This window comes from Lithobates pipiens, unplaced genomic scaffold (genome assembly GCF_037356315.1).
Source record: "Lithobates pipiens isolate NorthernLeopardFrog02 unplaced genomic scaffold, aLitPip1_a1.2 Scaffold_16, whole genome shotgun sequence".
Lineage (NCBI taxonomy): Eukaryota > Metazoa > Chordata > Amphibia > Anura > Ranidae > Lithobates > Lithobates pipiens.
The window spans coordinates 402782086-402801258 of record NW_027507748.1 but is presented as its reverse complement, the minus strand read 5'-3'; the positions used below and the strand labels follow the sequence as shown (position 1 = coordinate 402801258).

General features: G+C 43.3%; 1 protein-coding gene across 3 annotated transcripts in view; it reads left to right on the top strand.

Annotated features, from left to right (window-relative positions):
* Positions 1 to 19173, top strand: part of ZZEF1 (zinc finger ZZ-type and EF-hand domain containing 1) — a 424884-nt gene that overhangs the window by 286210 nt on the left and 119501 nt on the right. For all 3 annotated transcript variants that reach the window (XM_077482353.1, XM_077482352.1, XM_077482354.1), the window contains 5 exons: positions 2896 to 2956; positions 3049 to 3179; positions 9033 to 9310; positions 9490 to 9664; positions 14142 to 14274. In XM_077482353.1, the coding sequence (XP_077338479.1) occupies positions 2896 to 2956; positions 3049 to 3179; positions 9033 to 9310; positions 9490 to 9664; positions 14142 to 14274 (778 nt within the window). The remainder of the gene's footprint in view (positions 1 to 2895; positions 2957 to 3048; positions 3180 to 9032; positions 9311 to 9489; positions 9665 to 14141; positions 14275 to 19173) is intronic.

Below are 19173 nucleotides of genomic sequence, written 5' to 3'. Positions count from 1 at the left end.
TAAAAATAGAAATAAAAGCTGCACCAATACCACTGATCACTCACCTAAAAAATAGTAAATAATATAAATATGATCCGTGCACTAATATAAAGCTAAATATCACACATATCCTCTGTGTTCATTTGATATATAAATAAATAGATATAAACATAAATATGAAATTTAACCATGTAAATAAGAATAAAAATATCAATTAATTGATAAATACCATATTAGATAAAACGCCGTGTAAAAAAGATTAAATCATAAATTTAGAACATCTCTGCACCTGATATATGTAAATTAAATCGGGAAAATAAAAAATGCACCTCTTTTGGACTAAGCCACGATCAAATGTCTCACAAATATTAATAGCCAAGGAATCAAGATATTTTGAATTAAGTCCGGTGTTCAAACAGTCAGTCCCATACACATTGTCCGCAAACACCAGGCTGGGAATGCTAGCAAAGGAAGTACCCAGCTATATCGCACATGCTCATTCAGTCTTGATCCACAATCCGTTGGCTCTCATTCACCATAAAAAAGGAAGAAACAGAAATATAGTGTACTACTGTGATATGAGATCAGCTACGTATGCACAAAACTATGCACTCACAAACCCATTACGATACAGGCAACAGTAGCAAAGGCAGAACGTTGGGTTACACTCCTCTTCACAGCCTCTCCTTGTCTCCAAACACTACCGGCTTGACGTCACTGGCTCCTCCTCCCGTCAAGCCACTGGTTTAGACATTAATGGCTGTGTTGAGTTATGAGGGCACAGCAAATTTACACTGTTATACAAGCTGTACACTCTCACTACTTTCATTGTAGCGAAGCGTAAATTCTTCAGCTTTGTCACAAGAACGATATAATAAAATATTTGCAAAAATGTGAGGTGTACTCCCTTTTGGGAGATGATATATATATTTCATGCAATATATAAGGTTTGAGTAAGCGCTGACTTTAGCATGAAACGCGTTACCTTTTATGTTCTTGCTATACCTGTAATGTGATTTTAATGCTTCAATAAAGATACCAAGGAGTGCAGCAATATTCCGGATTTTGCTTGTTACTGAATCCCACAGACAAGCTGTGCAGCACCCTGGGTTCCAGTTCACAACAGGTGAGAGTCAGTCACTTGCCTAGAGCGACATTTCTTTGGCTTTACTAATAAAAGCATTCTCCAAGTCCTGCCAGGTGATGTCCAGCACTGGCCCTTTTTTTATTGGTTCCATTGGCACAAAATTGTTTTGTCTTATTGCTCACTCTACTGATTAGTTTTTCGTGGATGTCCCAGGGTCCATGAATAATCAGCCTCTGTCCTGTAATTTACAGTTAAGATAATACATTTTGATTTGCATTAAAAAAAATTATCTTAGAGTGCACTACAACCACTCCACTGTTTTATTTGCTTTGCATTGCTTGCTTAAAAAAGATCCCACAGTTTATAAGGGTATGCCCAAAAGCTTTGCCAGGGTCAAATCACCTGAATTTAGAAGTCCTGCTACTGTCCTATACTCCAAAATACTTCGTTTACAGGTAAGTCAAAATTCCCTTTTTTAGTTTTGCAGCGTGGATGTGTTAAACACTCCTGGAGATGTTCCCTATTCTATCTAAAACAAAAAAGGTCCTTTATCAATTAATTTGGCCTATTTAACCACTTACCGACGGCACGACTTATGTTGCCTCGCTCTGTGGCCAATAGGGGCGCGCACCCCCCGAGCTGATGCGAGTGCCTGGCGGGTGCGGTGACCGCCGGGCTCCCACGATCGCTCGTGACACAGCGAGAACCGGAAACTGTAAACGCACAGATCCCAGTTCTCTGAGGGAGAAGAGACAATCTGTTCATACAGAGTATGAACAGCGATCTGTCATCTCCCCTACACAGTCCCATCCCCCCTTCTGTTAGAACACACACTAGGGAATGCATTTAACCCCATGAATGCCCCCTATTATTACTTCCTTCCCTGCCAATGACATTTTTACAGTAATCAGTGCATTTTTATAGCACTGATCGCTGTATAAGTGCCAAGGGTCCCAAAAATATGTCAAGTGTCCGCCATAATGTCGCAGTCCCGATAAAAATCGCAGATTGCTGCCATTACTAGTAAAAAAAAAAAATAATAATAAAAATGCTGTAAATCTATCCCCTATTTTTTTAGACGCTATAACTTTTGCGCAAACCAATCAATATACGCTTATTGCGAAATATGTAGAAGAATACATATCGACCTAAACTGAGAAAAAAATTAGCTTTTTTAAATAAAAAAAAAAAGTGAATATTTATTATAGCAAAATATTGCATTTTTTTTTTCAAAATCGTTGCTCTTTTTTTGTTTATAGTGCAAAAAATAAAAATAGCAGAGAACAAATACCACCAAAAGAAAGCTCTATTTTTGGGAGAAAAAAAAAAAAAAGGACATCAATTTTGTTTGGGTGCAGCGTCGTACAACCGTGCAATTGTCAAAGCAGCGCCATGCCAAATTGCAAAAAATGGCCCAGTCATTCAGCAGCCAAATCTTCCGGGGCTGAACCAGTTAAAAAGTTGAAAATATTATTATTTATATATGTTAGTTATGTTATCCTTGGCAACCAAATCAGATGGTGTTCTTTTTCTATTTTGCATTATATGTACACACAAGTATTTGCGCATGCTCTTTGTCAGTACATAACATGCATGCAATAACGAAGAGAAACCTAAAGACCAAAAAGTTCCTGTCCTGAACTACTGGTCAGGTGTTTGCTTTCGTCTTGTAACCTGAACTGGGGACTGAAGATGTTGACTGGTTCCCGTGTATAACTTTCACTTTTCTTTGCTCCAGTTTTCATTAATCAGTCCTTCTCTATTTTGATGTTTTTTCATGTTTTATGCAGTGTAGACTTGTTACTAAAGTAAATATTTTCACTTCACAGGAGCAGTACACTGCAGAAGATGAGGATGAAGACCAAGAAAGCCCTACAAAAGGATGTTTATGTTAGTTACCCATTTATACTTTGCTTCTGTTTTTTACTGATTGGTCAATATGCATTTCTGGTAATTACATTTTTTTTCCATTAACCCCATAGTTCCTGGAGACTTGTCCAAGAAACAAATTGTTGACAAAGCTACAATCCTAAGCCCTGACCAATTGTTTGCTGAATGCTCTCAGGAACGTATATTAGGACTTATAGCAGCCATGTTACCTCCTTTAAAATCAGTAAGTCCCCAAAGTTTCATATATTAAAATGAGTATGTCATTGCCTACTTGCTCATGTAGAATAATCAGCAAAAGCAAAGTCTTGGAGGCCAAGAAAGTGTTTTTTTTTGTTGTTTTGTTTTTGAAGAGGTGGTCCACTGTGGAGGACAGTTTCTATATGGAGGTCTGCTGGCAAAAAATCTATACTGAAAGGGATTGAGACAGTTGTTATCAGTAAGGTGGTAGCTCAGAATGAGATGTAAAAAGTCTTGGGTTGCTCAGGTATGGGGGTAATCATTGCATGTTTTAGAGCAGTGGGGAAGATGTCAGTAGAAAGGGTGAGCTTGACGATGTGAGTTAGCGTAGGAAAACGCAAGAGGCGTAATAAAGTAGGTATGTAGGAATAGGATGCAGATGGCCAGCTGAGTGTCAGAAAAAAATGCTTAACAAATACCTCTGTGATAGGAGGGTTGAAATTTTTTTCTAGGCCTACATTCAGCAATTGAAATAGCGATTTAATATAAAAGTTTTACATTCTTCATACAAGAGAGGGTACATTTTTAATTGTAACTGGCTTGAAAAAGCCAGCAGCTACAAATAGTACAGCTGCTGACTTTTAAGAAATGGACGCTTACCTGTCCAGGGTGCCCGCGATGTCAGCAGCTGAACCCGAGCAATTGCTAGTCTCTCTGCTGCCCCTGCCGCCATCCTCTGTGAGGGAATCGGGAAGTAAAGCGCTGCGGCCTCACTTCCTGGTTACCTACTGTGCATGCGCGAGTTGCGCTGTGCGTCCTCACTGGTCCCCGCTGTGTTCTGGGACCTGTGTGTTTCCCAGAACACAGTGCGGGGGGAGGGGGTGACACGAAGGGAGGGCTGCGCTGGCTGTGCCCTGATGTGTGTTTTTTCTCTCCCTGTGGGTGTCTGTTGAGGCTGTGTCTGTGATTCTTGCTGCGCTGTTCACCGCCATTTTATGTCACTGTTCCTCATGGTATTCAGTGTTCAGCGGCCATCTTAGGTGAGGGCATAAAACAGCATGCTCTCCTGTAGGTTGGCGGCCATTTTCCTTGTGGTTTTGTCCTTTATACTGGATGCCTGGCGGCCATTTTCTTGAAGTCTGAGCATGTTTTTTGAGCGGTCTCTAGGAGCAGCATGCTTTCCTGTTGTCCGGTGGCCATTTTCTCTTTGCTTTATGTCCTTATACTGGACGCTTGGCAGCCATTTTCTTTGAGCCTGGGCACATTGTAGATCAGTTTCAGTGCCATAAGCAGCAGCTCTGGATGACAGTGTGATTTCCTCTGCACCTGGGAGCTGACAGAGAACACAGGCACTACTTGCTAGACAGCGCAGAACCAGTCAGGGTGGTGAGTCCTGCGGGAAAGAGCCCCTCAGCCAGCAGCAGTTAGGAGGGTGGGACCATCACTGTCCTAAGTCCCTATCAGGTGGCAGACAGGGTAGGGTCAGCATTGCTTCAGAAACTGGTGTTTCTTCCCCCGAAATCCAGACAATTGCAACCGGGTTTCCTGCAGAATGTGCAGTGCCCCGGACACTTTGTCGGCGGTCCTCAATTCGTTCGTTGCCAAGATGGAGGCAGTGCATGGGCGCAAAGGTGCTAAAAAGCGGCCCCTGGTTCAGAATGGAATCAGTTCGCTCAGTAGTCACACTCCATCAAGGGGACTCCCTGTTCTCTTTGGACATCCAGGATGCATACCTGCACATACCCATATGCCTCCGGCATCAGATGTTTCTGCAATTTGCAGTTGGGGAAGCCCACTACCAGTTTGTGTCTCTCCCTTTTGGTTTGGCATCAGCCCCCCAAGTCTTTACTAAGGTATTGGCTCCTGTTTTGGCGTTGCTACAGCCATGCGGGATCACGATCGTGGGATACCTAGACGATCTCCTCCTGTACCTAGGCTTGCTGCTGGACTCCAGGGAAGCGAGAGTGTTTCTCCCTTCAGACAAGCTGTAGACTCTCAGAGCCATAGTAAAACTGCTGATGAACCGCAAGTGGTCATTGCTGTGCTTCTGCATGCGACTCCTGGGTCTCATGGTGGCCTCCTTCGAGGCAGTACCATATGCCCAGTTCCACAACAGTGTCCTGCAGAAGGAGATTTTGACAAAATGGGACAAATTTCTATTGTCTCTGGACATACAGATCCAGGTAAGTCAGGGACTCCCTGATCTGGTGGCTGAGTGGGGTCGGTACCAGCTGATCTAGGCCTTTCTTCCGCTGAAACTATTACCACATCTACTTGGCAGAGTGGAGGCCGTGGGGATTTTTCAGCGACCCCTGGCATCTCACTCTCTCTAGCGAGTACTTTTGTCCATGGGGTCCGGCATGTTGTTCCTTTGGTACGTCCACCGTTACCTCCTTGGGATCTGAATCTGGTGTTGTCGGCGCTGCAAAAACCCCCTTTTGAAAATATCAGAGAGATCCCTCTGTTGACTCTTTCCCAGAAAGTGGTCTTTCTAGTGGCCATCGCATCGGCCAGGAGGGTTTCGGAACTGGCAGCCTTGTCCTGCAAGTCGCCCTATCTGGTTATCCACAAGGATAAGGCGGTGTTGCGTCCGCAACCTTCTTTTCTGCTGAAAGTGGTCTCGGCGTTTCACATCAATGAAGACCTTATGTTCCCATCTCTGTGTCCTAAACCGACACATCCTAAGGAGGTGGCCATCCATTCCCTGGATGTGGTTCGGGCTCTGAGGGTGTATTTGTCTGCTATGGCTTCCTTCCAGATGTCTGACTCCCTGTTCGTTTCGGTGACTGGTCCAAAGAAAGGCTTGGTGGTCTCATAGTACAAGCCTATGCCTTGAAGGGGCAGGTGCCCCCCTTTCTGGTCAGGCCCACTCCACAAGGGCAATCGGAACGTCTTGGGCCTTCGGACATCAAGCATCTGTCGCTTAAGTGTGTAAAGCGGCGACCTGGTCGTCTGTTCACACCTTTACAAAATTCTACAAGGGTAAATGTCAGTGCATCGGCTGATGCCTGTTTTGGCCACAAAGTTTTGCAGACAGCTGTATAGTTGCAATTGCATATGCAATTTTTTCCTCTTTTTCCTGTTTTTTTTGGTAAAAACGCAGTACCTGTAAGTTAATGCACTGCTGCGTTTGTTACCGCAGTTATGGTTTGAGGGTGGTGCCTCTCTGTTGAGGAGCATTCTGTTTTGTGAAGTTTTTTTCCCCCACACACTGTCGTTTTTGTGGGTAAAGTTATACTAGTTCCCACTTGCCCTCGTTTTTGGCACTGTTTGGGGATGTCCCAATGGCTAAGAGAGAAGCTGTGTCGGTCGGTGAATATAAGAGAAAAATAGGATTTTTGTACTTACCGTAAAATCCTTTTCTCTGTAATTCACCGACTGACACAGCTCCTTTCTTAGCCATTGGGTTGTTACGCCACCTTTAGGAGAAGACTAGGCATAACATGTTATGAAAAACACAGAACTTTTAGTTCCGCCCAAGGGGCAGTCCCTTAGGTAACAACCCCCCAGCCTGCCACGCAGCCCTCAGTACATCAACAAGCAGTATAACGTAAAGAAATTAGGAGGGGCGGGTGCTGTGCCAGTCGGTGAATTACAGAGAAAAGGATTTTACGGTGAGTACAAAAATCCTATTTTCTGTGACTGATCACATTTACACTGGTAATCAAGACACTGATCAGCAGTGCCCTGATTATCGGTGCCCATAAATGCAGCTTCATCAGTGAAGGAGAAAAATTACTTATTTGCAAAATTTTATAACCGAATAAAAGAAAAAGGATTTGTGTTTTGTTTTTTAAAAATGTTGGCTTTTTTTTAGTTTAACAAAAAATTAAAAGCCCAGTGGTGATTAAATACCACCAAAAGAAAGTTCTAGCTGTCTGGCCTAATAGCTGGTGGAACCTCCTTTTGACAGCAATGACTTCAAGCAAGCTCTTTCGGCAGCTCAGGATCCAACCTGCGCAATGTTCGGGAGGAGTTTTTGACCATTTCTCTTTTACAAAACTGCTTCAGTTCGCATAGATTTGTAGGATATCTGGTGTGAATGGTTCGCTTGAGGTTATTCCACAGCATCTCATTGATGGGATTAGGTCTGGGCTCTGAATGGGCCACTCCAAAAAAGCATTTTTTTTCCCCCTCAAGTCTGTGGTGGATTTACTTTGATGCTTACGGTCATTGTCCTGCTGCATCACCCAACTTCTACTAAGCTTTAGCTGGTGGACAGTTACCCTGACATCTTTTTGGATATTTTGGTAAACGTGGGGATTTTCTCCTCAATGATGGCAAGCGGTCTAGGCCTCGAGACAGCGAATCAACCACAAATCCTAAAATTCCCACCACCATACTTAACCGTTGGGATGATTTGATGTTGGTAAGTTGTGCCTTTTGCACCATATATAGTGCTTAGTAATCTTCTTGAACAATTCAACTTTTGTTTCTTCAGTCCACATAATATTTTCCCAGTAGCACTGGGGTTTGCCAAGGTGGTCTTTGGCCACTTGCAGGCCTGTAGGGCAGCAGCTTCCTCCATAGTGTTCTGTCATAAATACCCTGCCTGTTCATAGACTTAGAAATCATAGATGCATGAACGGGGATGTTTGCCTGTTCCAGTGATGTCTTCAAACCTTATCTTGTACTGATGGCTTCTTCTTTACCTCATTGAGGATTCTGTGTTTTGTCTCAGGAGTCATCTTTGCTGGCTGCCCACTTCTAGGAAGGTTAGCCATAGTACTCAACTTTATAGACAGATTGTGTAACTGCTGACTGATGGATGCTTTATTAGAGATTACTTTATATCCCTTTCCAGCCTTTTGCAGGTCACCTGCTCTTGATCGCATGTCTTCAGAGAGCTCCTTTTTGCCAGGCATAGTCAACATCAGCTGATGCTTCTTATGAACCACAGTCTTAGGCCCCTTTCATACAGATGGAACGATCGGTTCCGCCTTTCAGTTTTTCAGGTGGATCTGATCAGACCATCCATTGCTGTCTTAGGAGTGACGAATGTCAACTGGCATGTGTCCATTGACACCCTCCAACATCCAATCTGATCTTGTCTGCTAAAAACAGACTGATGAGGATCTGTTCCCCATCTGTCTATTGAATGACAGGCATTCCATTTCCTTCCGACAGCCCATAGAGCAGTGGTTCTCAACCCTGTCCTCAAGTACCCCCAACAGGCCACGTTTTGGGAATTTCTCTTAGATAAAATAACTATCTATCTGTTGGTGGTACTTTAGGACAGGGTTGTGAACCACTGCCATAAAGGACAGCGGGCTGTGTCCATGTCCACTCTGCATCATCAGACCTGTCATCCACCTGCTCAGTGGAGATCAGTGTAAAGATCCCCTGCTGAGCAAACGGATTCGCTGGCAGACTCCACCAGTGTAAAAGGCCGTAAAATGTCTGTGTCTTTATTCAAAGTAGCTCTAAACCACAGGTCCAAACTCATTACATTAATTGGGCTCCAAGTGACCAAGCTTCCAACTCCAATTTGCATTTATTGAAGTAATTGGTCAATGGGTTTACTTAATTGTTCCTCCATCACTGTGAATGTTTAATAGGCATGTTCAATAAACACATGAAAAATTGTTTGCGTTATCAACTTGAATACAGTTGTTTTTCTATTGTTGTGACTTAGGCGTGGATCAAAGCGCATTTTATGGCAAATTACTGCAGAACTCCAGTTAATTTCAAGGGGTTTGCATACTTTTTCTCGCCACGGTATATGTACAAAAAGTATGCGCAAATTATGGCTTTGCAAAAATTTCTATATTACAACAAATTTTTTTTAGGTCAGAACTTTACAAATGTACAAAAATGCTATTTTTCTGTTGAAATCCAACGCAGTTGTTTTATAATTAAAAATAAAGATTATATTTAAAAGGATATTCTTCTCTTGCAGGATGCAGCAAGTTCCATAGCGAACCTGCAGCAAGTGCTACCATTGATGTTTGAAGTAGTTATTACCAATGTTGGTCACTTAAATGAATCCTATCATTTAACTTTGGGCCTACTGGGTCAGTTGATTCTCAGATTAAACCCAACTGAGGTGGACGATGCTGTGAAAAAAGTCCTGTCTTCCAAACACATCTTGCAAATAGCAGATGATGGGAGCTCTGTGCCAGATGGTTGGATTACAACTCAGCTGCTGTTCACTCTCGGAGCTCTATGTCTAGACAGGTGAGTATTTCATTCTCTCATCCTGACACCTGTATGCACTGTGGCTTTTTTTTTTTTTTTTTTTGATGATCTTGGAACCAAATTTGTGGATATATTTAATAAAAAGGCATGTATTGATTTCAATTAGTGTATAAATGTGTGCATTTTTTTTCTTTCTTTTTTTTTTTTCTTTCTTACAGCAAAGTTGGTCTTGATTGGGCCTGTACTATGTCCGACATCCTGCGCGAGTTAAATAGTTCTACAAAATGGCAGAAAGTGATGAATGCTTTCACTGATCACTGTATGCAACAATTGCCTCATCAGTTGAAAAACACAAATATCTTCACTTTGTTGGTCTTGGTTGGATTCCCTGAGGTAAGATGTTTTCAAATATAACCAAAAATATTGCTTACATGAAAGTTATTTAAAACCACACTCCTGTCTTATATGAAAGCTAAGCCTTAAAATGCAAATCATGACCTACCTGCTTTTGTTTTTTTATACTGGAATGGTTGTAGTGCACTAGTTCATTCCACTGCCTAAAATCATGTTGTTGCTGACAATCAGGCCAGCTTTTGTGTTATACTATACTCAGAAGTGAAAGTTGAACAGAATCCTATGACAGCAGACAGGTAATGAAACTTGCATCTTGCACATCAGAGCAGTACATTCTCAAAAAGGATTCACCTACTTGAAGAACTAAGAAACGGCAATTAAATACCTTCTATCCCCGCATGGTGGTGGGGTTGTGTTTGTGTGTATATATGTGTATATATATGTGTATGTGTAGATATAGATATATATATATATATATATATATATATATAGATATATAGATATATAGATATAGATATAGATATATAGATATAGATATAGATATATATAGATATATATAGATATGTATGTATGTGTATTTTGCTTTCAGAACTTGCCCTAATTCTTAGTGACAACGATTCAACAAGTTGTTGGAAACATTCCTCAGTGTTTGGTCCATATTGACATAATAGCATCACAAAGTTGCTGCAGGTTTTTTGACTGCACATCCATGATGCCAATCTCCAATACTACCACATCCCAAAGGTGCTCTATTGCAATGTTTCTCAGCTCTAGTCCTCAAGTACCCCCAAACGGGTCATGTTTTCAGGATTTCCCTCAGATGAAACGGCTGTGGTAATTACTAAGGCAGTGAAACTGATCAAATCACCTGTGCAAAATAATGGAGACCTTGAAAATATGACCTGTTGGGGGTACTCAAGGACTGGAGTTAAGAAGCATTGTTCTATTGGATTGAGATATGGTGACTGTGGAGGCCATTAGACTACAGTGAATTCATTGTCATGTTTCAAGAATCCAGTTTGAGATGATTTTAGCCTTGTGACATGCATTATCCTGCTGGGAGTAGCTGCCAGAAGATGGGTATGCTGTAAGTCATAAAGGGATGGGCATGGTCAGCAATAATACTCAGGTAAGCCAAGGCATTTAAACAATTGGTACTAAGGGGCCCAAAGTGTGCCAAGAAAATATCCCCCGCAACATTACACCACCAGCCTTAACCGTTGACACAAGACAGGATGGATTCATGCTTTCTTATTTACACCAAATTCTGATCTTACCATCTGAATGTCACAGCTTGCGAGACGACTCTGACCAGGCAATGTTTTTCCAACATTCCATTGTCCAATATTGGTCAGCTTGTGCAAATTGTAGCCTCAGTTTCCTGTTCTTAGCTGACAGGAGTAGTACCCAGTGTGGTCTTTTGCTGCTGTAGCCCATCTACTTCAAGATTTGATGTGTTGTGTGTTCAGAGATGGTATTTTGCATACCCTGGTTGCAACAAGTGGTTATTTGAGTTACTGTTGCCTTTCTATCATGTCAAACCAATCTACCCAGTCTCCTCTGACCTCAACAAGGCATTTTTATCCACTCAACTCTCTGGATATTTTCTCTTTTTCGGACCATTTAATGTAAACCCTAGAGATGGTTGTGTGGGAAAATGCCATTAGATCAGCAGTTTTTTAAATACTCAGACCAGTCTATCTGGCACCACAACCATGCCATGTTCAGACACTTAAATCCCATTTCTTCCCCATTTTGATACTTGGTTTGAACTTCAGCAAGTAATTTTTACAACGTCTAGATGCCGAAGTACATTTAGGTGCTGTTATGTGATTGCCAATTTGTGTTTCAAGCAATTGAACAGGTACCTAATAAAGTGGCCGGGGAGCTTATAATTCCATACCCAAGTGACCTACAGCGGCATCCCCATGTTGATGCTATTACAAGCCTAGTATAATAGGTGTAAAAAAGCAACTCAAGCTTTACAGGCTTTAATCAGTCTTTATCTGAGCAGCAGCTAAGAATTTCTAATTATATGTCTAGGGATCCTTATTGTCTAGTAAATGCAGAAATGGAAGTACTCTTTTATTTACGTGTTTTATGCAAACTTTATTTGGTGATAGTTAAAATCGTACGCTTTACATTTTTTTAAGGAAGATAAATCTGTTTTGAATGTTAAGAGTGGCTATAAACAGTGTGATCCTGGCACAAGCAGCTTTGCATGTGCATATAGTTGGTTTGCCAATATATATTGATGGGGATATCGACTTTGATGGCATTAACACAAGAAAGATTGTTCTGAAAATAATGAACTCATTGCTAACTTAAAAAATGTTTTATATATAAAGTAGCAGTACACCATCAGCTTTTTTTTAGACTAACACATTAAAGCCGAGTTCCACCCACTTTTTTAACTTTATCTTATTTAATGTATCATTGGCAGTATTTTCTTCATTGATCGTTTTTTTTTTATTTCTTTTTATTTTTGCGTACCATGTTTCTAAGCTGTTCCCTTTTACTTCCTCTTTCTCCCACCAGAGGCTAATCACGTCATTTCCTGCGGCACACTGTCTCCTGAGAGCTTGGGGTCAAAATTCCCCAGGAGTCAGTGTTAATCGCCACCGCTCAGCATCGCCAGATATTTTCATTGCCATCGCAACAGGATGGGCACGTCCGACGATGGCAACGTGAGAAGTTTACGGCGCTGCAAGCCTTTCATATACTGCGCATGCGCAAGAACGGGTGGTGCATGCTGGTCGCTCAGCTGCACCGTATCCCGGAAGATAGTGCTTGTGGGCTTCACATGCCCACAAGCAATATGGGAACTGCCAGTACAGGAGAATATAAGTTATTTTTTGACTCAAAATTGTAAATCGAGCAGTGATATATACAAAAAAAGTGAGTGGTATATTTATAAGTTATGATCGTAAGATATTCACAAAACAAAAACAATATTTTGTTGGAACTCCGCTTTAAGCTCAAAAATAAACATTCTCCAGTAAACTATTTGTTAAAATTCTTACCCCAGCACTTGCATTTTACAGAATTTTTCAAAGCTTCCATCTCCTGCTTTCTCTGTACTTCTACACTGAACTTCTGGTCTTCACAGGAAAGGACCTTGGAGTCTGGAGCCAGTCTGCTAGCCTGAAAAAAGGAGGGGGAGGGTGGAGCAGGGGTGTGCCTTGCCACCAGGCTGTGTTCTTTTGATGCACAGGTTTAGGTTGACAAAATTAGTCCCTGCATGCAAGGGTGGCTCCATAGGATAGCAAGAGAAAGAAGCTACTGTGAAAAAGGAAACCTGGGACAGTTGTTAAGTCACCAAATTGAACAGGAACATGGGAAAGAAAGGAGTAAACTATGAAGTAGCTGTGCACTTAGTGAATAAATCCACTACTGAAAATGAACAACTTAGTGGTGCAATATCACTTTAAGTGATGTGGCAGTATTAAAAGAACCAATGCATAAAAAAGGAAGGGCAATACAATAAATCACTTAATCATTTTAGAACAAATACTGCTTTCTCAAGAGTTTCTTCTGCCTTATGCACTTTGCGTCTTCAGCCTCTGTTCAAATGAACTCTGATCACATTCAGATTATTTTCTTTGTCCTCAAGGAGGCTAAAGGGTTATTCATTGGAGATAACCGCTGAAACAGACAATCCTGTCTAGTATGGCTAGAAGATGCGCGTTGGGGATAGCAGCTGAAACGGACATCTTGTCTAGTATGTCTAGAAGAGCCATGGGTCGAACCAATGGCCCAAAAAAACTGTCACGTACCCCAAATATCATGCATCTTCATGTGCCTGCATTATGGGTTTGGATCTCTTATAGCGTGCCCTATGCCCTAGAATTCCAGGATAGACTTTGCAGTCCCTGTCCCTTGCCCACCCTCTTCCTGTTGCAATCTACGATTCGTTAGCAAGGCTTCTCATCACAGTGAAGGGACAAAGGTAAAGTGCAAGTGGCAGAGGGGCATGATCACAGAGCTATTGACCATGAAAGTGTGTGTTTTTTTTTTTCTGTAACAAAGCCCAGTATTCTGGTAGGTGCACAGGTTCTCTTTAGGGAAAGGCCCCACCCAATCACCCTCAAAATTCTCACATGTTGCTCTGTTCTTTCGTTTGAGCCTTCAAGAATACCCAGTGCTTCTGGTTATGATAGAGCATGTGACAACCTACTAGCATACAGTGCTCGGGCTTGAGTTGCCAAACACCAGGCCCGACAACTGTCATTTGAATAAGAAAAAGTTAACCCTATGTGTTAGCTCTGACACCAGCAACATGGAGCTTACTGAGGGTTAGGACTCCCAGTTCCCATGGGTAAGCGGAGCACAGGCAATGCAAGTACGAATGGGTGATGTTCTATTACAAAACGAGTCACTTTTCCTAGTTAGGCCCTAGTCAGCCTCTCTAAAGCTACTTCTGATGTGACTGCGTAAGAACCTCTTTTGTGTGTGTCCAAGGCTGAAAAGGCTATAATATTCCTTTGATGTTATTTTGTTTTATGTCTCGTTACAGGTACTCTGTATGGGAACACGGTCTGTGTATGTTGACAATGCCAAAGAACCACATGATGTTGTCATATTAAAGCATTTCACTGAGAAAAATAGAGCTGCAGTTGTTGACCTCAAAACACGAAAGAGGAAGACTGGTAAGTACATTTCTATTAACAGTTTGTTTTCTTGCACTTTTTGTAAATGCACAGGTCTCTTTCGCACACATTGTTGCTGGGTGCAGTAGAGTATCTAGCAACACATTAACCACTTCCCGACCGGCGCACGCCTATGTACGTCGGCAGAATGGCAGGCAAATGGGCGTACCTGTACGTCCCTTTAAATTTGCCACTGTGCTATTGCGTGTGTGCCAGCACCTCCATGAATCTGATCTCGGGTCCCGCGGACTCTATCGCCGGGGGGATACCCACGATCGTCTCACGGGGAGATGCTAATATGAACAAGCATCTCCCTGTTCTGCCTAGTGACGGTGCCACTGATCTCTGCTCCCTGTCATCGGGAGCAGAGATCAGTGACGTGTCACACACAGCCACGCCCCACCACTGTTAGAAACACGCCCCAGGACACACGTAACCCTTACACTGCCCACTAGTGGTTAACCCCTCCACTGCCAGTGTCATTTACACAGGAATCAGTGCATTTGTTTTTGCAATGATTGCAGCTGTATAAATGACAATCGTTCCAAAAATGTGTCAAAAATGTCCGATGTGTCCGCCATAATGTTGCAGTCACGATAAAAATCGCTGATCGCCGCCATTACTATTAAAAAAAAAAAATTTATAAAAATACCATAAAACTATCCCTTATTTTGTAAACACTTTAACTTTTGCACAAACCAATCAATAAACGCTAATTGCAATTTATTTATTTTTTTTACCAAAAATATGTAGAAGAATATCTATCGTTCTAAACTGAGGGAAAAAATGTTTTTTATACATTTTTGGGGGATATTTATTATAGCAAAATGTATAAAATGTGTTTTTTTTTTTTTTTTTTTTTTTTTAAATTGGCACCTTTTTTTGTGTTTGGCGCAAAAAATAAAAACTGCAGGGGTGATCAAATACCACCAAAAGAAAGCTCTATTTGTGGGGAAAAAAAGGATGTCAATTTTGTTTGGGAGTCAGGTCACACAACCACGCAGTTGTCAGTTAAAGCAATGCAGTGCTGAATCGCAAAAAGTGGTCTGGTCTTTGGCCAGCCAAATGGTCCGGGGATTAAGTGGTTAAAGTAGACCCAGTAAGCATACTATTAACCTTCAAGTCTGGTGCTAGAATGTACTCTTTATGCGCACCAAGCACTATTTTGATACCTGTGTGTACAGGGCTTTTACATTGTTCCCAAGTCCAAAAAGAAAAAAAAAGAAACCAACAATCTATTGCAGTTTGTCAATTCTTACATGGTAGTGGCTGCATTAGCATTTTTTTTTTTTTTGGTGTGTGGGGGTGGGGTCGTCAGGCCTCTTTTATTCCTGCTAATCTTGGATAATAAGACACTTCCTGTCCCTTTTGAGTCAACATTAATTTCCCAAGGCGTCTTTCAGGACAGCACCTGAGAGATAGCGACTCCACCCTCCTCGTTAGGAAACACCTTCTTCCTCCAGACTTTAAAGGGAGGCGCCTCCCTACCACGCATCAGTTTTTGTGTTTCCTCCGGCCCGGAGGGAACACCTTTTGGGAGGGAGTCTGTTTCTCTTAGGTGTTCCTGAGGGACTAGGCTTCTTTCCCTTTTTTTTCCTCCTTTAGAGACCCGCTGTCCTCCCGACCTACCCACGCCTCGTCAGCGGTAGCAAGCGGGCTCCTCTTCCCCTCTTGTGCTCGGAGAGAGCCGAAGATTCGGTTTGCCCGCACGTTCGTAGGCGCGGCGGCGCGCGTGTGCCGCCGCCATGTTTTTTTTCGGCTGTCGCGCCGGAAGTGACAGAGTGGGTCATCGGGTCAGCTGAAACGTCTTTTCCGGCGTGGACGCAGGGGGGAGGAGGGAGGACAGGTGCTGGTGCCTATTTCTGCTTCCGGTCCGGTGCAGCTGCACGGCGTGACTCCGGAGGCGGCGTTTAGCCACAAGTGGATCTCTGCACACCTGTTATGGAAGATTCAGCGTCTGCAGCGGTGGGGACAGGCACAGGCACCAGCAAAACCCAGGTAAGAGGCAGCAGTTAAAGTCTGCCTTTCTTTTCCTATTTCCTGGCGTTTGGTCTCGCTCTCTTTCTCTCCTTTTTCCCCCCTGGTGGCAAGGGGCCTGTCTGGGCACTAGAAGCTGACTGGTTTCTTCTCAGTGCACCTGTGTGGTGATCCCTATCAAAGCTGAGACTGGGTCTCACTAAGGGTTCCCTGTTTTTTTTCCCTTTTTTTTTGTCTTTTTCTTCATAGGCTAAGAGCTCTGACCCAAAGAAAAGATGTCCTTCTTGCAGGGCCAAGCTGGGAGAAAATTGGAAGAAAACCTTATGCAGTCCCTGCGTTACTTCTTTAGTTAAAGAGGAATCTGCCTCTGTATGTGAGGATCTGGTGGCCTCTGTAAAGAAGGAGCTGTACGCCACGATCCAGAATTTTCGTGACTCACTAGCAAACCCGGCTGCTAGTCAGCCTTCCACTTCAGAGTCTTCCCAGGGGTCTCTCTCAATCCCGGTGTTAGAATCTCTGCCTGAAGACCCTTCAGATAGGGAAAAGCAGTCCACTGCTCTTTCCGTTAAAGATTCGGAAGAGGAGTTGGAGGATTCTGAGGTAGCCCCCTCTAAATTCAAACTGTCCCTTGAAGAGGTCGATGGGCTCCTTAAAGCCATTCATGCTACGCTTGGTTTAAGTGAGGAGAAAAAGGAATTATCACTCCATGACCGCATGTATGCTGGGTTGGATGAGCCTAAGGGCCGAACATTCCCAGTTCATCCGGTCATCTCTGAGGCCATTAGGAAAGAATGGCAGGATCCAGAGAAAAAGCCCTTTTTCTCCAAAGCCCACAAAAGGCGTTTTCCTTTCGAGGAGGACCCTGCAGCAGTATGGAACAAGGTGCCCAGACTGGATGCCGCCTTTTCCCAGGTTTCAAGGTCCACGGATCTGTCCTTTGAGGACATGGGAGTTTTGAAAGATCCGATGGACAAACGCATGGATCTTTTGCACAAGAGATCATGGCAATCAGTTATGAGCAATTTAAAACCAGCAATGGCCACAACGTGTGTAGCCAGAAATTTAGAATACTGGATTAACCAGTTAAAGTCACATATAGCCGCAGATTCCCCTAAGCAGGAAATTTTAGATTCTTTTCCTACCCTGATTACGGCAGTGGCTTATGTTGCAGATGCCTCAGCTGAGGCAATTAAGATATCAGCCAGGTCAGCAGCTCTAACTAATGCTGCAAGAAGAGCCTTATGGCTTAAGACCTGGCCGGGTGACTCGGCTTCAAAGAATAAGCTATGTGGGTTACCCTTTTCAGGAGACTTGCTCTTCGGCTCTGACCTCGATAATATTCTTGACAGGACAGCCGATAAAAAGAGATCCTTTCCGGTCAAAAAGAAAAAGCAGGTACCAAAACGTCTTTTTCGACCTCAAAAAACTCAGGATCAGGACAGCAAGTTGCAGGGGAGACGGAAAAGTTGGTCCGCCCCGAAGCCGAAGGGTAGAGACGGAATTCTCTTCCGTCCTCCTACACAGGCCGAAAAATCGCAATGACTCGTCTCTGCGGGTGGGCGGAAGACTACAAGAATTTCTTCCGCAGTGGTCAGGGATAACTTCAAATCAGTTTATCCTGACCACTCTCGCGCAGGGTTACTCACTCGAGTTTGTCAACGACCCCCCAAAAAGGTTCCTGATTACCAACACCCCGCGGGACCCAGTAAGGGCCCTGGCCATGAAGTCCTCTCTAGAGGAACTGATGCAACAGGGCGTAGTAGTACAGGTACCCCTGCAAGAACAGCAGGAGGGGTTTTATTCCCATGTTTTCCTAGTAAAGAAACCGACAGGGAAATTTCGGTTGATTCTCAACCTAAAACCTTTAAACGAGTCCATAAGGTACAGGAAGTTCAAAATGGACTAAATTTTTTCGGTCAGAAATCTGTTGACGCCAGGATGTTTTATGGCGTCAGTAGATTTAAAAGACGCATACCTACATGTTCCGATCTCTCCCCAGTCTCAGAAGTTTCTCAGGCTGGCGGTGAGGTTGGGGGGTGTGGTGCATCATCTCCAGTTCAGGGCCCTACCCTTCGGCCTGTCATCATCTCCCCGAATTTTTACCAAAATAATGGCAGAAGCTTTAGCGCCACTGCGTCTCCAGGGAATCGCAGTTATTCCTTATTTAGACGATCTGCTGTTTTTCGCCCCATCCAGCGAGGAATTGCAGACCAATCTAGGCAAAGCTCGCAGCCATCTGGAGGCGTTGGGTTGGATTTTGAACCTCCAAAAGTCGTCCCTAAACCCATCTCAGGGGATTCGGTTCTTAGGGTTTCTGATAAATTCGGCGGAGCAAAAGATCTTCCTTCCCTTAGACAAAAAGGACAGGATTTCCGGTGCAGTGTCTTTATTACAGACCAGCCAAAATCTGACAGTAAGACAGGTTATGTCAGCTTTGGGGGTTCTGACTTCAGCAATGCCAGCAGTCCAGTGGGCAAGAATGCATTTCAGATGTCTGCAGGCTTTCCTTCTAAAATCTTGGGATCACACAGTGGCATCCCTAGAGGCAGAGGTGAGAGTGTCAACCCAGGTAAAAAGGGCCCTATGGTGGTGGAAAAGACAGGATGTCTTATCGGAAGGGTTAGTCTGGGCTTTTCCAGTCGGGAAAAGACTAACAACCGACGCCAGTTCCTGGGGGTGGGGAGCCCATCTAGGAACACGTTTCACTCAGGGGTCCTGGGCCAAAGAGGAGACAAATGGTCTCTAAACCCGGAGGTATTCACAATGATTGCCGGAAAATGGGGTTTACCAGAGGTAGACCTGTTCGCCTCAAGGGTGAACGCCCAGGTTCCCCAGTTCTTTTCCCTGGACAGTCGCGATGGCTCGCTGGGCACAGATGCGCTAGCTTATCCATGGGAATTTCGTCTTTGCTATGCTTTCCCC